Genomic DNA, 18,750 nt, shown 5'->3' with positions numbered 1-18,750 from the left:
GTCTGCCTTCGGCGGCCCGTCAGGTCTGGACCTGCGGACCGTCGAGTCTGGCCCTTTCGGTCCATCCGTTCCAGCCCCTTCTGTCTGCGTATGTGACCCTGTAGGCTCATTCGATATAGCAGTATAACCCGAAATCTCTATTTCGGATATACAAGTCATAGGCGGTCTCTAGCAAGACACTATGACTACCTATCTCGAATAGAGTTTGTTCGTGATCTTACGAATGCCAGTGATGATTCCGGTTGATGATCCTTTTGCATCGCGATATCATATATTGAACATAAGGCATGGACAAGCAACCTTATCTGATTCAACTGCTTTCTGGTTCACTGAGTTCGACTGTCTGAAATAGACGACGCTCGTCTATAGTGCGGCCACACATTTCTACAGTCTCACTCACACGAGGGGCCCAGCGATATCTCTCTCTTTTACGAGAGGTACAAATCCCGTCTTGACTATCTACAATCCAACACATGATTCGTTTTGTACCTGATACACACCTTCATAGTCGTCCTGTTATGTAGGACGTTTGACGTATTCAAAGCACGCAACTCCTCATGTTGGATTCCGTAGATATCTCAGGTCTTAGGATCCAATCATGGAACCGCCATATGAGATTCAAGTCATGACGCTAGTCCATGTGACAATCTCTTGCGGGTCAATCCAGTATTCCGTTCTCCAACGAATAACTATGACTGTGATCGTATCCAATACCTATGATCATCTATATGATCATCAATCACACATCATACTAGTATTAGTATATCATTATTCCCACAATGATACATGACTAGGGAGTTTAGTATTGTTCATAACAATACATGGATTTCATAACATATTAAAGCATGCACAATACGTAATGAATCAAACACTAATCCATAAAACCATAGGAAGTGTCAATACATCAAATGTATCATAATAAAACTCGCATAACAGCATATCACAGAGCACTAAACTAACACAAGACTCGACCAAGAATTAGACCAGGAAATATGGAATGAAGTGTGTGAATATCGGAATTAAAACAATATATCGACTAAGTAAAATCAGATAACTAAACCATCGTAGCTCCGGGATAACCTTAATGCGCAGGGATTGTTTCTAAGGATGGAGAATCTACGAATATCGAACTCTAATCGGGGATCTCAAGTTTTAATATCAGATTTGGCTATCTCAAGTCCTAAATCCACTATCCAATAATTTAACCTATCGATCTCTCAACCTAATAGATTAAAATATCAAATGCATTACCGATCACTATCATAGTTCCTAAACCGATTAACCTATCTTTCAATAGTCTTAATCAATTCATTCAATGAATTTTTTCTGAATCTAATTCCAACTCTCGTTGTACATCAGAATCTAAGATCAATCAATCAACTGGCCAAAAAGATCAAAAGCAATAAACTCAATTCAATTAAACCGTCGAATATCGATAACGTAGTCTCGAAAAATAAAAACCAAACAAATCCCTACAAGGTTAAATCTCTACCTACAGTGAAACGACTACTCGCAACCCATAACAACAAACGAGTTCAAATCAATGAGAAGAAACATAGAAACAGATAAAGAAGACTCGCAGCGATCTCTCGACGATGATTCTTCAATCTCTGCTCTCGGGAAACTCCGTGTTGATTCTCTCTCGAGTTATCTGGCTTCTACTGTGATCTTTCGATGATTTCTGAAGCCCAAGACGTCTCCTATTTATTTACTTGGCAGCTAGGCTTCTTCCTTTGCTGAAAACGAAAGTTTGGATGTAAAAAGGAAGTTTTCCCGTAATGCAACACGGCCGTGTCGAATGCAACACGGTCCGTGCCAATTCTCTGTTAAAAATCTGCACTTTAGACATGGATTGAACACGGGCGAGTTGGAATCAACACGACCGTGTGGAATGACAACACGGTCCGTGTCAATTCTCTGAGCAAAACTTCACTTTTTTTAGCACGGACACAACACGGCCGTGTCGAATTCAACACGGTCCGTGTCGATTCTTCAACTCGAACATGCTTGGACTTGCAAAATCTGACTTTTTAGGCTTCGTGTTTTTCCCCGGAATAACTCCAAATGTTCCCGTTTCGTCTGTGATATTCCGTAGTCCATGTTTTCCACTTCTTTTGCTGTCTTTTATGCATGAATACCTGTTTTGACACCAAAGAAAGCAACCAAGCAATATCGAGACCAAATGTACTCTAGAATGCCTATAAATATGCAAAACCGAGTAAAATGCACTAGACATCTTATACCAAAATATCACCAAAATACATGTTATCACAACGCTGAGAGTGTATTATAGACGGAAACCTTATACAGGCCACCACATGAGATGGTTGTGAGACCGAGGGGGCAAAATTCGGGCTCTATTTCTGTACTGTAAGATACAATCCCATTATGACCCATGGACCATCACTGTAACAACCGAATTTTTCAAAACAAAAAAATCTAGATCGTCCGGTCTAGGCTCTCTAGACCGGACGAACCAGACTGTCGGCAGCGATGAAAGTCGTGACTTTCTCACAATATCTGACCCAAAAACGACGTGTACCCATCAATCATCGACCAAAAATCGGATTTTTTAACCCTTGGGCTCGAGTTCTATCTGGATTTGTCGAATCCGAGCTGCATTTAATCATTCACCCCCCTCACTTGTTCATCATTCAAACTCGGAATTCTCTCTCGAATCCGAAGCATTTATGCTCAAATTTTTTCTACAAAGCAAAAGGAGCATCATCAAGCTTCCTATCCGTCACCCAGAGCACGAGATTAACCCGAGATGAGTGAATTCGAGTTTAATTCGGAAGTCTATTGACATGGGGTTTGGTTTTTGAGTGAATCGTGCAAAACTGATGTTTGATTCGTGTTCAACATGAGATTTTATGAGTTTTAATGTATTACCCATAGCGAATCGTGCCTGTTTGAGTGCTTTTGGTTAAATCCGAGGCCTAGACCGCTCGGTCTGAGGTCAGACCGTCCGGTCTAGGGGTGCAGAAGAAAACACGAATTTCAGAGGTTGAAGACGAAGTCTGGACCATCTGGTCTAGAGAACCTGAACTGTCCAGTCTGGAGAACCCGGACCATCCGGTCTGTACCATGCAGGCCGTCCGGTCTGAACCAAGCAGACCGATCGGTCTAGACCAATTAGATCGATCGGTTTGGATCCAAAAATCAGTTCGGTCGGTCTGACCAGACCGATCTAGAAAAAAAAGATAATGGAACGCTGAAAATACACCGGGTAAGGGAGAGCAAAACTAGACTAATCAGACTCGGTATCTGACCGACATAGTCTAGTGAAAAATAGAGAAATTCAAAAAAATAAACTGAAAATAAGGACTCCGGGTTACGCTCGAGTTCACTCTCCAAGCAATTAGCTTAGGACGTTGTTACGCAACATTTCAGGTCGTGAGCAGCAGTAGTCGTGGAACAGACATCGGAGACTTGGGTGACCTGTCAACTGATCATGTATAATTATTTACTATAGTACATCTATATTTTTGGGAAACGATTTGTATTATATCTGTGGTAGACTTTTATGGTTTGTAATAATCACTACTACGCATCTATGTATAATTATAAGTGGAATAACGTATCATATATGAATGTATGAATGTTTTTCTTCCGCTAAACTCTGAAAAAGAAAAGTTTTAAATTCCCGGAGATTTTTGGAATCATGTTTTTATTTTAATTGTCCATGTGACGTAGCTCGTATTACGGGATACGGGTTACGGGTGTCATAATCACAGAGCGCATGTTGACAATCCGTCTCACTCTTCAATCGTACCAGAAAGAAATTGTTCTCGAAATCGATAACTGACATCCCCGCTGGCTTCCATAGGTTCTCGAGTCTTGAGCACATCGATTTGCAGCTGATCGCTGTTCCCAGGAGCTTCACTACCAGAGAGCTTCTCAGGGCTTCTCGATTCGGTCAATAAACTCTTCCGAAAGGGACACACAGAAGTTGTGGTTCGTCTTGGTGATGGCTATGTCTTCTTCTTCCAATCTTGCATCTTCACATGTGAAAGGGATTTCAAAATCTCCAAACCAACCTTGTCCCTGAAAGAGACTCCTCCAGAGGTCCATGCGTTGGAGTGGAATGGGGCTTCTTCCTCATCTCTCATGCGGACCTTCTTGGTGTGCCTGGCATCCGACTCTGATGTCATCGGATCCAGTTGTGACGATGAGCTCATCGCACATGAATCCTCGTTCGGCGGTTGGCGAGGAGAGAGCAAAAAACCCTAAAACATATTTTAAATTTTGAATCTTGAATGAATAACGAAATTACATTTATGGAAATATAAAAACTGCATCCCACATACTTCTACTTTCGTTAATGGAAAGTGAAATTATGTTTATGTACATCTGAAGATTCTAGATTAAAATCCTAAGTAAACTTAATAACAATATTAATAACAAGGGAAAATAAAATAAAAAACACTGAAATTTTCAATTTTGACAAAAAACACTAAAATTTTGATTTTGTCAAATAAACATTAAACTTTTTAAATTTGTCAAAAAAACACTTGCGATTGTCAAAATAAACAAATGAGCTAACGTGACATGACGAGATGCAAACACGTCAAATTATTGTAGTTTTTTTTTACAATTGTATATAGTTCATGTGTTTTTTTAATTATTTAAAACGTTTGGTATTTTTTTGACAATCACATAAAAGTTTATGTATTTTTTGGATCATTTAAAAAGTTTAGTGCTTTTTTAAATTCAATTAAAAAGTTTAATGTTTATTTGACAAAAACGAAAATTTGGTGTTTTTTCTGTCAAAATTATAAAGTTCAGTGTTTTTTTATTTTCCCTAATAACAAGAATACCCTTTTTTGTATCAAAATATGAATCGTATTAATCAGAAGAGTTTAAGATTTACAAATTAGTTTTAAGTTGCAACAGTAGATCCCATGACAAAAGGCCAAAATGCAAAATTCAGCTCTAAGAGCTTCAGGAATGTGAGTGTCTCGCCGGATTCGTTGCCGATAGTGTAAGTAAAACCAGTTCTCCAGAACTTAACAGTGTCCCAATTCGGTCTCATGGGATATCGGAAGAAGAATATTTCTCATCATACGATCAATATGCGTCTTGATTTGAGCGCTTCCACGTGACAAACCAGTAAAAATATGTTGGTTCCTTTCATGCCAGACCTGCGAAATGGTGAGTTGCAATACCAGTCTTGCAATCAGATCATGGTCTCTTGTCTTGTCGCGGTTTGGACGTAGCATCCATTGGTGCATAGAACACAAGTTTGATCCAAGACGATGCGCCAACTGATGAGCCTGTCCTTAGTGGGTAACCTTTTGATTGTAGCTCCCAGTGACGAAACCAAACTATGTTGTGCCATTGAACCACAGGTTTCCTTGCTCTCAACAACTCCCAAGTATGTGATGTTGAGAACCATGGCTTGAAGGTGTCAGCCTTGTGCTTCCAAAGTGGCTAGTCGTCCCTTATCATCCGTACGCATTGGAATATTCGTCAAGGCAATCTGAAGTTCCTCTACGGCGTGGACCTAGCCCCGGGCAGAATCCATGTTCCGTTCTTGCAGGCCTCTTGGACTGTGCTGTTCACGTGTATCCGCAGCTGTCTTGGCCCGATATCTCTGATTTTTTCCAAGATGCAGCCACCACCCATCCAGTTTTCATGCTAGAACCGTGCTATGCGGCCATCCCGCACCTGAAAAGACATGAAACCTTTGCTTAAGGGCTTAAGTGTTAGTACTTTCCTCAGATTCCAAGACATCGTTGCAGATGGTTCGGTGCCCCAAACTACCTTCTTCTTCAGCACATTTTTCCTAATCCACCTCACCCATAGACATTTCTGCTTGGTGAATAGGATCCAAACAAGTTTCAGACGCTGAACCAGGTTAACCTCGATCAGGTTGCGCAATCCCAGACCCCCTTCTGCTTTGGGAATGCATATACAGTCCCATGAAACACGTGCACGACTGCGGCCTGTCCCCGATGATGAGGAATTTTGAGCATAAGCTGTTGATAACTTTGAGCAGCGATTTAGATAGCATAAATACTGAACCCCAGAAATGAATCAACCCATATATTACCGAGTTTATGAGCTGTAACTTTCCTGCAAAAGATAGATGCTTAGTAGTCCAAGCCACCAGCTTTGACTTCATTCGCTCTATAAGCGGTTGAAAATCTCTCTTTGATGGCTTCCAAGGGCTAAGCGGAACTCCCAGGTAGCGTATAGGAAGTTTCCCTATCTTGCAGCCAACAACGTCAGCTAACTCCTCGTGGCACTTGTCTTGCCGCCCAGCAATGAAGACTTCTAATTTTTCAGGGTTAATAATTAACCCGGACATGTTCCCAAAGTGTTGTAGGATTCCTTTGATTGTCGCGAAGGAGTCAATTTCTGCAGAAGTAAAAATGAGCACATCATCCGCGAAGGCAAGGTGGGTTATCCGTGGTTCTTGACATCTTGGGTGCAAGTTGAATCGACCCTCTCTGTTTGATGAGTCTAGGAGACGTGAGAGTACCTCCATTGAGAGGATGAAAAGGTAAGGGGATAATGGATCCCTGACCTCCGTGGAAGTATCCCGCTAACTCTCCGTTGACAGAAATAGAGAATTTCGGGGTGGTGATACATGCCCTTATCCAGCCGATGTAGACCCTTGGTAGTTTGATGGCTTCTAGCACTCTCAATATGAATGACCATTCTAACGTGTCAAAGGCTTTACGAATATCCACTTTGATAGCCGCCCCTTTTGTGTCTTTTTCTCGATTATAGCCTCTGATCAGTTATGTCGCAACTAAGATATTCTCAATCATAAGTCTGCCTTTGATGAATGTCGTTAAGTTTGGCGAGATGAATGTAGCAAGTAAAGGCTTCAATCTTTGAGCTAAGATGGAGGAGATGACCTTGTAGATGAGGTTACAACAACTTATAGGTCGAAAATCTCGTAGAGATGTAGCTCCAATTCTTTTAGGCACTAGTGTAATAGATGTAACATTTATCTGCCCCAGAAGTTTACCCAAGCGAAAGAACTCTTGAACTGCCTCAACGAACTCCTTACCAATTGTCTCCCAACTCGAGACATAAAATTCTTTCGTATAGCCATCCGGTCCTGGCACCTTGTTATTTGGCATGGCAAATAATACTACTCTTATTTGATCAGCCGTTGGAATCTCAGAGAACGAGGGTGACATCTCATCCGGGTAAGTAAAGTTGAGCAAGTCGTCAAGAGAGTGCACTGAAGGGGGCGATACTGAGTTGCTTTGAGTGCCGAGAAGTGTAGAGAAGAAGGAAACTGCATGGGTTGTTAGCTCCCTCTGGCCTTCTATCTTGCTTCATGTATCATCATCTGTAAAGAAGTGGATGTGATTACTCGACGTTCTCGCTCGGTGCATGCTGTAGAAAAATGAAGTATTCCTATCCCCCAACTGCAGCCATCTGATCCTAGATTTTTGTTTGTAGAACGTCTCCTCTGCTGCTACCATTCTTAGCCATTCCTGCCTGGTATCATGCTCGACAATCAATAGAGCTCGGTTCGGGCAAGTGAGAATATCCATTTGCAAGTTTTCCAGCTGTCTCTCCAACTGTTTGACCCTTATGCTAATATTGCTGAAATCCTTCCTATTCAGTTTCTGTAGTGGCTTTTTCAACTTCTTAAGTTTCTGACATAATCGGAATTGTTGAGTCCCAGGTTCTACTTGGCTCATCCAACTTTCTCTCACTGTCTCCTGGAAGTCTGGGTGGTCAATAAGGTGGTGAAAAAACTTGAATGGCTTCTTCAACTTACGTTGCGTAGTTGGCCATCGTAGAATACAGGGGCAATGATCGGAAGGCCCTAAGTTGCCGAATTCTGCGTAGATTTTAGCATATTTCTCAAACCAAGCCAAGTTCCCCATTGCCCGATCAAGCTTGACTGATAGTGGATTTTCCTGCTGGAGGTTGCACCAAGTAAAGAGAGCTCCCCGACTAGGGAGGTCCGTTAGTCCAGAAATAGATGTACACAGTTCAAGTCCACCATACCTTGGGTTAATGTGTTGTTGGCTGGATAGTTTGATCGATCTGTTGGTCGCATCACCTGATTGAAGTCTCCGAGAACTAACCAAGGGGTCGAGGCTAGGGGCTGATAGTTGGCCAAGGAATGGAGATGGTCCCATAGGGCTGTCCTCTCTGGGGCCGTGTTCTTTGCGTAAACAAAGAAAGCAGTGAAGGCAATGGCTTCGTTCGGGAAGAGAATACCACAGGTAACAGCTTGGGAGGTTGAGCTGTATACCGTGACTATGGAGGTGGGTTCTCATACAATCCATATCTGACCGCTCCGGTCGTCGGAATAATTACACGTGTATTTCCAACCTTGTGGATCGCCGCTTTGATCCTGTCCGCATTCTGCTCTTGTATGTGTGATTCAAGTAATCCTCCAAGACGCATTTTACTGTCCAAAATCCATTTCCGGAAAATCCTTCCTTTATTTCGGTTGTTTAGGCCTCTCACATTCCAAACAAAAAACATGGGATACTACAAAAGTTTAGGCAGCTTTTGGGGCCTTTCGACCCCGATTTCCATTAGTCACCGGCAATGTACTACCGATGGACCCTGTTGCTTTCTTTCCTTTCTTTTTTCCTGTTTTCTGACCTCCTCTCGATGCTGTTGTTGAGGTCCCTGGGCCATCTGAACTTTTATTACTGGTGACTGAAGTTCCGAGATTTAGCTGCTTTGTCTGTGGAGCTGACATTTGGGTTACCACGGTAGGCTCTAGGCTTTGGTCCTCCGCAACCAAGGGGGTCTCAGGGGGAGGAGGCTGGGGAGCCTCTACAGCCATATCTGCTTGGGGGGAATGATTCTTGGTCTCTAGATCGCCTGCCGCCTCGGTTTTCACCCACACTCGGCTCCTTGATCGGCTAAGAACAGGTCTAGATTGGCCTTCTGAGAGTTTAGGGCAGTATCTATAACTATGGCCGATCTTCGAGCATACACTGCACCTTGGGGGTAACCACTCATAGGATACAGAGGTTACACTCGTTTGACCATTCGGCAAACTTATTGCTGTCCAGATAGATTGGAGTACCAATGCTTGTTGCAATCCGACTCGGGCTTTCTTTGCTGAAGAGCTTGTGATGCAAGTTCCTGAATGAAACCCAAGTTCGAATTGATTGGAGGGGAGGCTTCGGAGTTTGGATTTTTGGATTCCAATCCGAGACATACATAGGGCATGGCCCAATGTGTCAGATCTTGCGATTCAGTATGAAGCTTTTCGTCTCCTGATCCGGGATTTTAAAGATAAAAGTTCCATCGCCCAAGCTTTGGACCTTAATCTTGCCGCCGTTTCGTGGCCAGATAGCGTTGGTGACTCCTATTATCTGACCAAGCGATGGTGGGAGCCCATAAAATTGTCTGTACAGGAAATCTTTCCATTCCTCTGCAGCTTGTGTCAAAGTTTCTTCGGGAATTTCTACAAGCGGGATTCCAAAAGAATGGACCGAGGGGGAACCTGTTTTCTGCAAGATAGCGAGGGAAGACACGAGGCACTGGCTCCAGTTGGCAGGTGGAGCTTGCATTTGCGTCTTAGGCTCAGCTGGAGAAGCAGCGGAAGAGACTGCAGTGGCTTGACAGACCTCAGTAGGGACTGAATTTTCCAGGGGAGGGGTCAGGGCTAAGCGCTGAAGAGGAGAGTTGACTGGAGGAGAAGAAAGCACGAGAGGTGGTGCTAGAGGAGCCACCGGGGATGGAAGAGAGAGATCTACATCTCGGTTGAAGAGAGAGGAAGAAGAAGGGGGAGGAGGGCCTAATATGCCCGGAGATGGAGGAGCTGAACTCGATCGAAGACGAGGAGCCATCAGATCGAGCAAGAGCAGGCGAGCTAGGCTTTGTGGTACTGGGTTTCTTTCGCCGGTCGGCAGTGGGCCGGCCGAGGCCGGATTCCAGCGGAGAAAGCTAGGTTATCGGCGTAAGAGTTTGAAAAGGTAAAGTTAGAGAGAGGATGGAGAATACCCTTATATGTCCCTTAAAATATATTAGCTCTAAAAGTCTAATCTTATTACATAACACAAAAAATTAAGATCTCGTTAATGATATCTACACCCAAAACATACAGCAATACATGTATCTACACCCCCAATAAAAAAGATGGTGGTCCGTGACAAATATTTTTTTGATAAAAGATTGGATAAGTCAAGGTGAATGTTCTTCTCCAAGTGAAGATTCGAACCTTAGTTGGAGAGGAGTTTTGTTCTCTTCCTTATCAATTGAACCATCCAATCTTGGGTTCTATGGCAAATGTTATCATAATTTGAATAAATTTATATATTGTTTAGGGAGAAACTAGTGTTAATTTTTGTAATAAATACAAGTTTAGAACAATTTCCACACGTGGGGGCAAATGGCTCAATTTAAAAATGTGAGGGGTGAGAAAAGACCTAATCCTAAAAATGTGCATGTTTTGTTTAGCAAGTGTCTTTTGATTGAAACGATAAACAACATTTAAACATGAACAATGAGCAAATTACCAAAAGATAAGAATGATATAATTACTAATCCACCAAAAAACATTATTGAATTTACTCAGTCTCATGAAGTAATTAATTTATAATCTTCTAAAATTAAATCCATTATACACACAGAGAAATCCTTTTTTTTTTGGTAAGTTAAATAATTGATAATCAAAATTTAAAGTCATTTACAAAAAACGGGACATTCCGAAATTAACCCTAAACGGGATCATTTGGGTGAGAGAAAACTATTCATCAATCAATGGAATACTTTCATGTGTATTTGAGTAAAGTGATGTAATACTTTCAATAACAAAACAAAAAGTGAGAAGATATACAAGTGATGTGATATGAAATTGCTTTTGCTTCTATTCTTGCTCATTCTTCCATAATATCCTTTTTTTGTTTAAAAAAGGAAAAATGGTAAAAACCCACACAGATTATATCAAATGTATAAAATTAGTACATCAATTTTTAATTTGACAAAATCCCCCACTTGATTTCAAATTTTTCTGTTTTCCATCACCGATTGTTTCTTAGATTTCCAATTTACATCAGAGAAGGAATTAACCGTGCCACATCAGCGTCCAATAGCTGATGTGGCATGACACATCCGAAAAATACCACGTCAGATGACACGTAACCTGTCATGTCTGCAATTCGGATTACTTAAACCGGTTCATTTGATTGCATCGGTTAAGTCAAAACCGAAATTTTTTTAAAAAAATTAGGATTTAGGGTTTGGCATTCCTCTCTCCTCTCCTCTCCTCTCCTCTTCTCCTATGGTGGTCCAAAACTCTTCGTCTGGTTCGCCTGCGTCGTGTGTGGCCTGCTCCATTTCTGAGTTTCCAAACGTAAAGCGGCAATTCAATAGAATTTCAGGCAATCAGATTCACAAAAGAAAAAGAGAACTAAAAATTTCAAAGTCAAGCAAGGAAACACACCTGGAGAGAGGTAGAAGAATGGTTGCCAAAGAAAAAAATCAGCAGATGGATACAGGATTAATGCAAAGGGGGAGGTGATAACGAAGGACGCGTAATTAAGGATTTCTTAAATTCAAACAAATTGACAAAGAAGAAGAAGAAAATCCAGAAAATTAATTAATTAATAGAACGGATCGAATGTGTTGGAATCGTGCCATTGAAAATCTATACATGGATCTGGGAAAGTGGGTGCACGTTAATGAAAAAAAGAATCCAAGAACAGAAAACAAATTACATAAAAAGAAACTATAAAAACAAAATCCAAAAAAAATACATCAACTTTTCAATTTTTTCAAAAAAAGTTGAAGCAGGAGCAGGAGAACCACGAACACCGTGAACCACCGAGAGCAGGAGCGAAATTGGAGCAGGACCGAACCAGCGAAGTAGCGAAACTGGAGCAGGAGCACGAGCGAACCACCGAAAGAGCAAAACTTTAACATAAGCGAACCACCGAAGTAGGAGCGAACCACCGAGACGACTACCACCCACGTCGGAGCAACATCGACATGAGTCGGAGCCACGCCGGAGCTCGTTCGTCTCACCGGAAATCGTCTCACAGAGGAGGAGAGGAGAGAAGACGAGAGAAGATGAAGTTCTGAAAGTGAGATCCCAAATTTTTTTAAAAAATTTCGGTTTTCATTTAACCGGTGCAATCAAATGAACCAATTTAAATAACCCGAATTGCTGACATGGCAGGTTACGTGTCATCTGATGGGTATTTTTTCGGATGTGCCACGCCACATCAGTTATCGGACGCTGATGTGGCACGGTTAATTCCCTCTCTCTTGTTAATTGGAAATCTAAGAAACAATCGGTGATGGAAAACGGAAAAATTTGAAATCGAGTGGGGGATTTTGTCAAATTAAAAATTGATGTACTAATTTTACACATTTGATACAATCTGTGTGGGTTTTTGTCATTTTCCCTTTAAAAAAAGAACATAATGGAAGATTGAGTAAGAATAGAAAAAAAACAAGGGGTAATTGGAAAACTATAACAAATATGTCACATCATTATAAATCTATATTTTTTTCTTTCCATTGCAAACTATACCATTTTATAAATTTTTGATAAAAATACCTTATTTTATTGTATAATTGTCAAAAATACTCTTACTTTATTGTATAATTTCAATATTGCCATTATGGAAAGCACAGATTTTTTTAGAAAACTGTGTTATTTAGAAAAATATTTTTTTATCCGGGACAATTATTTGTCGTCTAGGAGAATTTGTTTTCATACGAACGAATTGTGTTTTATACGAAAAACAATTTTTTTATCCGGGAGAACTGTTTCTCATCCGAAAGAATTATTACTTTTTATCCAGGGAAGACTATTTTTTGTTCGGCCAAACTGTTTTTTGTCCGAAAAATCTATTTTTGTCCAAACAAACTGTTTTTTGTCCGAAATGGACAATCTTTCCCGTATAAAAAAAGTACTCCCGGACGAAAATATACTTTTTCGGATAAAAAAAAATTTCGGATGAAAACAATTCTCTCGAAAAAAAATTATTCTCCCAGACGAAAATAGATTTTTTCGGATAAAAAACAGTTCTTTCGGATAAAAAAATCTTTACCGGATGAAAAAACAATTCTTTCGGACGAGAAACCGTTCTTGATAAAAAAAAAATTTATTTTTTCTTATACCAAAACAGTTCTTCCAAACGAAAATAGATTTTTCCAGATAAAAAATAATTATCTCGGATGAAAAAACAGTTTTCTCATATAACACAGTTTCTCTAAAAAATTTGTTTTTTATGATGCAAATTTTTTGAAATATCTAATGGTAAAATTGAAATTATATAATAAAGTAAGGATATTTTTGTCAAAATTTTATAAAAAAGTATAGTTTGTAAAAGAATGAAAAAAAAAATATAGATTCGTAACGATGTTACATATTTGGACTAGCGACAATTTTTCCTTGAAAATAGATTGACACTGGTGTGGGAATAACTGACTATGAGGGGACAGGATCCAACAGTCAACACGACCCCGAGCTGCCGACGTGGCCATAATCCGCGACGTGGCCATAAGCAACCACACTCTAGGCCCACGCACCCACCTTTATTAAGACAAAAAAAATGTATAATTTTCTATTTGAATTTGCTAATGTAAGTTTCATGATAAGAATAAAAAAGGTATGAACAAATAAAATTTTCATTTTATAATTTTGTTTTTTACCAAAAAAAAATGAAAAAATTTGTACAAATATACAAAAAAAAAACGTCTTTGCATTCTATACTTCTACTATTGTAATCTTTGTATTCTATATTTTTTTAAGTTAAAATGATCATCATACCTTCTATATTATTATAACCTGTAGATTTCTTGCATTTAAAAAAAAAAACACTTGAATGAATTTCGTTTTACTCCACATACATGAAAAAACACTTATATGGATTTTGTTTTCTTATATAAGTATAGAAAAATACTTGTATGGATTTCGTGAAAAAACACTTGCAGGTTAGCAGGTACGACAGGTGTCGTAGTTGACCTACCGCAAGTCGTAGGTGCCGAAGATGACCTGTCACAGGCCGCAGGACATCTGAGAGACCGTAGATCATCTGTCGTAGGTTATAGGTCATTTACCGCAGAGCGTAAGCCATTTTTCATAGACGATGGGTCATCTTCTACAGTTTTTTTTATAGACATTTCATGAAACACCTTATGTGCATACAAAAAAATGATCAGAATTACAGAAAAAGAAATCAATCAAAAGAGTATTTGAATAGATTAGACAAACTGTAAGAAGTAGAGGAGATAGAGAAAATGTTGGAGAAAAAATAAGATCAAATAGCAAAACGTTCTGATTTCTAAAAGATAGATTGTCACAAAAAATACTTGCATGAATTTCGTTTTTCTCCACATACATGAAAAAAACACTTATATGGATTTTGTTTTCTTATATAAGTATAGAAAAACACTTGCAGGTTAGCAGGTGGGATAGGTACCGTAGGTGACCTACCGCAAGCCGTAGGTGCCGAAGATGACCTGCCACGGGCCGCAGGTCATCTGGCAGACCGTAGGTCATCTGTCATAGGCTATAGGTCATTTACCGCAGAGCGTAGATCATTTTTCACAAACGGCAGGTCATCTTCTACAGTTTTCTTTTATAGACATTTCATCAAACACCTTATGTGCACACAAAAATGATCAGAATATCACAGAAAAAGAAATCAACCAGAAGAGTATTTGAATAGATTAGATAAACTGTAAGAAATAGAGGAGATGGAGAAAATGTTGGAGAAAAAAATAAGATCAAATAACAAAACATTCCGATTTCTAAAAGATAGTTGTAGTGAAATCACAGTCATTATTATCTGGTCGTAGTCGTAGTTATATGGTCGTAGCGAAATCATAATCGTAATTATCTGATTGTAGTCGTAGTTATATGGTCTGTGATACTCGAAACACGTATCCCGTAATACGAGCTGTGTCACATGGGCAATTAAAATAAAACCCAATTCCAAAAATCCGCGGGAATTTATTTTCAGAGTTAGCGGAAGAAACACACATATATACATTTATGATACATTATTCTCAATTATAATTATACATAGTCGAGTGGTAGTATAACATTATTACAAACCTTAAAAGTCTACCACCGATATAACACAAACCGTTTCCCAAAATATAAATGTATCAAAATACGTAATTATACATGATCGGTAGTGGTACACTGCCCAGGTCTCCGATGTCCGCTCCTCGGCTACTGCTGCTCACGATCTGAAACGTTATGTAACAACGTCCTAGGCTAATTGCTTAAAGAGTGAGCTCGGGTGTAACCCGGAGTTCTATTCTAATGGAACCAAGGAAAGCAAATACATATATATATACTAATATTCCAATAAACAGGAATCGAAAACATAGAATCAATGATAAGCATATCAGCAATCACAATCAAGTCTGTACGACAAGTCGCAAGACAGAGTCCGTCAAATCGTCTCTACGCGCACCATGCGTAGGTAATGTACTCCCCATGTGCATAGCACAACCACCTCTCTCCTCGGAATTCGTCTACTCTGCAACCACTCGGATCCGATCAAATATATTTTTCTCCGCCCGAACACATCACCCCACCCTAGCATCGATGTCACCACTCGATACTAGGCGTATCACCCTACTCCGGCATTGATGTCACCTCTCAATACCAGAGCTCACGAGACGTTGGCTACAACCGACGCCATTGACTATAACGGGAGAGCCAATCACTGCAACTCCCCCTCGCCGACCATCCGCCGCGGAATTACTTATCAGGTTCGGGACCGAACCTGGCAGAGTAAGTCCGTACCACCTCCTCGGGAGACCCCAATCTACCCGAATCTCAGGTATGTGTGATGCCTCATCCTCGGGATACTCATATCCCGGGTCCGTTCCGTCGCTAACGGAAACGTTGGCGCGGTTCCAAGAACCGTATGTTCCTCATCACGCGATAGTACCGACTACAATCAGCTATCTACGCAAGTCATCGGGGTGCCCATAACCGTCCTATCATTCGGACGTTGACGCGATTATATCATCGCCACATTCAAAATCATATCCCATATGGGTGGCATCCGACCCGGATCGGATGGCCCATGAATGAGACGCAATCTCGCAAACATCGTGCAATCATTCACAAGCGTCCGTTTCTACAATAACGCGCTAAACGTTAATCCGAACCCTTTCGAGTTAACGCTAGTGCCATGCCAGCTACCTCAGTCACACACATTTATATAGTTTAGTTACTATACATGCATTTCCGCTTGCGTAGTCTTTTATATTTATTTATATATATTTTTTTAGTCTTTCCATTCATATTACCGAATTGTACCTCCGGTATGACCTATCTGGTCCTGGTCCGCCCGGATAACCAGTTCGGTTCATTCCGTGGTTTTTAACTTTACCTGTTATTCATTTTGGTTCCAGACTACGTGGGGTCCACTCTGACCCGTATTTTCGGTATATTTTACATTTTTTCACTTTTTCACTATTTGAACCGGGGTAATATTAGATTCATATAGTCTAGTTTTTCATTTTATCACATGATGAATTTTTAAGGTTCCGTTACTCTTTTTTTTCAGACCGATCCTAGACCGATCGATCCACTCGGTTCGGAACGGACGTTCCGCCTTGTCCAGAACGGATGGTATGGCTGGTGCAGAACGGACGTTCCGGACTGTCCAGAACGGACGGTCTGGACTCGTCTTCAACCTCTGGGCTTCGCGTTTTCTCCTGCAGACCTAGAACGGGCGGTCTGGCCTCAGATCGGACGTTCTGGCCCTCGGATCTCATCAAAAACACTCAAACATGCATGTTTCACTATGGGTAATTCATCAGAACTCATATAATTTCACGTAGAACACGAATCAAACATCAATTTGACACGAAACACACAGAAACCCAAAATCCCATGTCAACAGACTTCCGAATTAAACTCGAATTCACTCACCTCGGGTTAAGCTCGTGCTCTGGGTGTTGAATGGGAAGCTTGGTGAAGTTCCTGTGCTCTGTAGGAACCAATTTGAGGGTTAATTTCCTGGATTTTGGAGAAAATTTTCGGATTTTCAGAGAGGGTCGAGTTTTAGAGAGATGCTGAAGAACTGAAGCGGGAGAGGGGGTAAAAACGCACGGTTTCGACGTAAATCTGGACAGAAGTCGGACCCAAGGGTCAAAAAGTTGGTTTTCTGGTCGGGATTAGTGTGCACGGGTCGTTTTCAGGTCGGATCCGGATGAAATCGCGACTTTCGTCACTGCCGACAATCTGGTCTGTCCGTTCCAGTGTTGTCGTAGTCCGTCCGGTCCGGGATACCAGGACCAGACGGTCCGGATTTTTTTTTATAATAAATTATGGGTCGTTACATGGTCGTAGTGAAATTACGGTCGCAATTATCTAGTCGTAGTCGTAGTTATATGGTCATAGTGAAATTATAGTCGTAATTATCTAATCGTAGTCGTAGTTATATGGTCGTAGTGAAATCACGGTCGCAATTATCTAGTCGTAGTCGTAGTTATCTAATCGTAGTCAAATCACTATCGCAATTATCTGGTTGTAGTCGTAGTTATATGGTCGTAGTGAAATCACGGTCGCAGTGTTGGTTTTAATGCTCTAGGATACTCCGTGATATGACATTTTGACTATGTGATGACTCGTTGCTTTATAAATGCATTACATTACCGTTATATGATTGGCATGTTTGTTATATTGCGGTTATCCTTGAATCATCATAGAATGATTCTAAACACCCTGGTCAGTTATCATTGTGGGAACAATGATGAATTAAGACTAGCATGAGGTGTGATTGATGCATTGGATGCATATCACAATCATGGGTACTCGTTGTGAACGAGTGACTGGTTGACCCGCATGAGATTGTCACATGGACAGAGTCATGACTTGAATCTCATACAGCGGTTCGTTCTCGGATCCTTAGACCTGAGATGTCTAGAGTATCTGATATGAGGAGTGGCGCGTCTTGACTGCGTCAAACGTCGTCTTTAACCGGATGATTATAACGGCGTTGATCAGATACGTTCACGAATCATATGGAGATAATAGACATGCAATATGGGACTTATCACCTCCTTAACAGGAGAGATATCGCTGGGCCCTCTCGTGGAAATCGGACTATGAAAAACGCGTGGCCACGCTATAGATGAAGTTGCATCTATTTTATTAGTCGATTTGCCAAGACGAGAAAGCGGTTGAACTTGAAGGGTGGCTCAAACCATGCCCTTGTTCAACATATAATATCGTGAGATAAAGGATCAGAACTCGAGCTGTTATTGCCTTGGTTAGATCACCTCTAACTCAATTCAACGTGGGTGGTCATGGCATCTTGCTAGAGGCTAACCATGACTTGTAGATCGGGAATGGTTCTCGAGGCTGCTGCCACTGCGAATGGGCCTACAGGGTCACACACCATTAGGGATGGACTTATATGTGAAGTATCGGAAAGAAAGACTTGGATTTGGTCGGAAAAACCGTTTTCGGATCAAATCAGAGTGTCGGGACGTTTTCAACCTTCTGACTCGGACCGAGTCAGTACTTGACTCGGACCAAGTCAGTTCCGAAGCCCAGAAAGTGTTTTGGGCTTGGCTGATGTTTTGACTCGGTCGAGTCAAAGTTTTGACTCGGACCGAGTCAATACTAAATGGGCCGAGTCAAGAGTTGACAATGGACTTGGGCTGATTCGTTCTGACTCGACCGAGTCAGAGTTCTGACTCGGACAGAGTCAATACTCGGAAAAAGTCTCTTTTCACAAAGATTAGGGTTTCTAACTTATAAGGAGGTGTTGGACGCCGTCCAAAGTAGAGAATTCGACTTACAGAACCCTAAGACAG

At 40.9% G+C, this 18,750-nt stretch overlaps 2 protein-coding genes across 2 annotated transcripts in view; both read right to left on the bottom strand.

Moving 5' to 3' along the window:
• The window catches only part of LOC104803350, an 8,427-nt gene extending 4,246 nt beyond the window's left edge, over positions 1-4,181 (bottom strand). The window contains exons 1-2 of the mRNA XM_010527278.1: positions 4,041-4,181; positions 3,810-3,929 (exon numbers count right to left, since the gene is read on the bottom strand). Coding sequence (XP_010525580.1) covers positions 3,810-3,929; positions 4,041-4,181 — 261 coding nt within the window. The remainder of the gene's footprint in view (positions 1-3,809; positions 3,930-4,040) is intronic.
• A 1,459-nt stretch (positions 4,182-5,640) lies between these two features.
• LOC104803349 lies at positions 5,641-7,859 on the bottom strand. The gene is made up of 5 exons (XM_010527277.1): positions 7,429-7,859; positions 6,488-6,741; positions 6,056-6,363; positions 5,767-5,991; positions 5,641-5,670 (listed from the first exon to the last, which is right to left on the bottom strand). The coding sequence occupies exons 1-5, from the start codon at positions 7,857-7,859 to the stop codon at positions 5,641-5,643; spliced, it is 1,248 nt and encodes a 415-aa protein (XP_010525579.1).
• Positions 7,860-18,750: the final 10,891 nt, after the last annotated feature.

The sequence above is a fragment of the Tarenaya hassleriana genome, unplaced genomic scaffold, assembly GCF_000463585.1.
Source record: "Tarenaya hassleriana unplaced genomic scaffold, ASM46358v1 Cleome83, whole genome shotgun sequence".
NCBI classification, from domain to species: Eukaryota; Viridiplantae; Streptophyta; class Magnoliopsida; order Brassicales; family Cleomaceae; genus Tarenaya; species Tarenaya hassleriana.
This window is presented reverse-complemented; position numbering and strand designations above follow the sequence as displayed.

What these genes read in the sequence shown, in the direction of transcription:
- LOC104803349 (XM_010527277.1), bottom strand. Translation starts at nt 7,859, where the DNA reads ATGGGGAACTTGGCTTGGTTTGAGAAATATGCTAAAATCTACGCAGAA. An exon ending in AGTTACAGCTCATAAACTCG is followed by an intron (nt 5,992 to 6,055) that starts GTAATATATGGG and finishes CGCTGCTCAAAG; the next exon opens with TTATCAACAGCTTATGCTCA. An exon ending in AAAATGTGCTGAAGAAGAAG is followed by an intron (nt 5,671 to 5,766) that starts GTAGTTTGGGGC and finishes ATGTCTTTTCAG; the next exon opens with GTGCGGGATGGCCGCATAGC.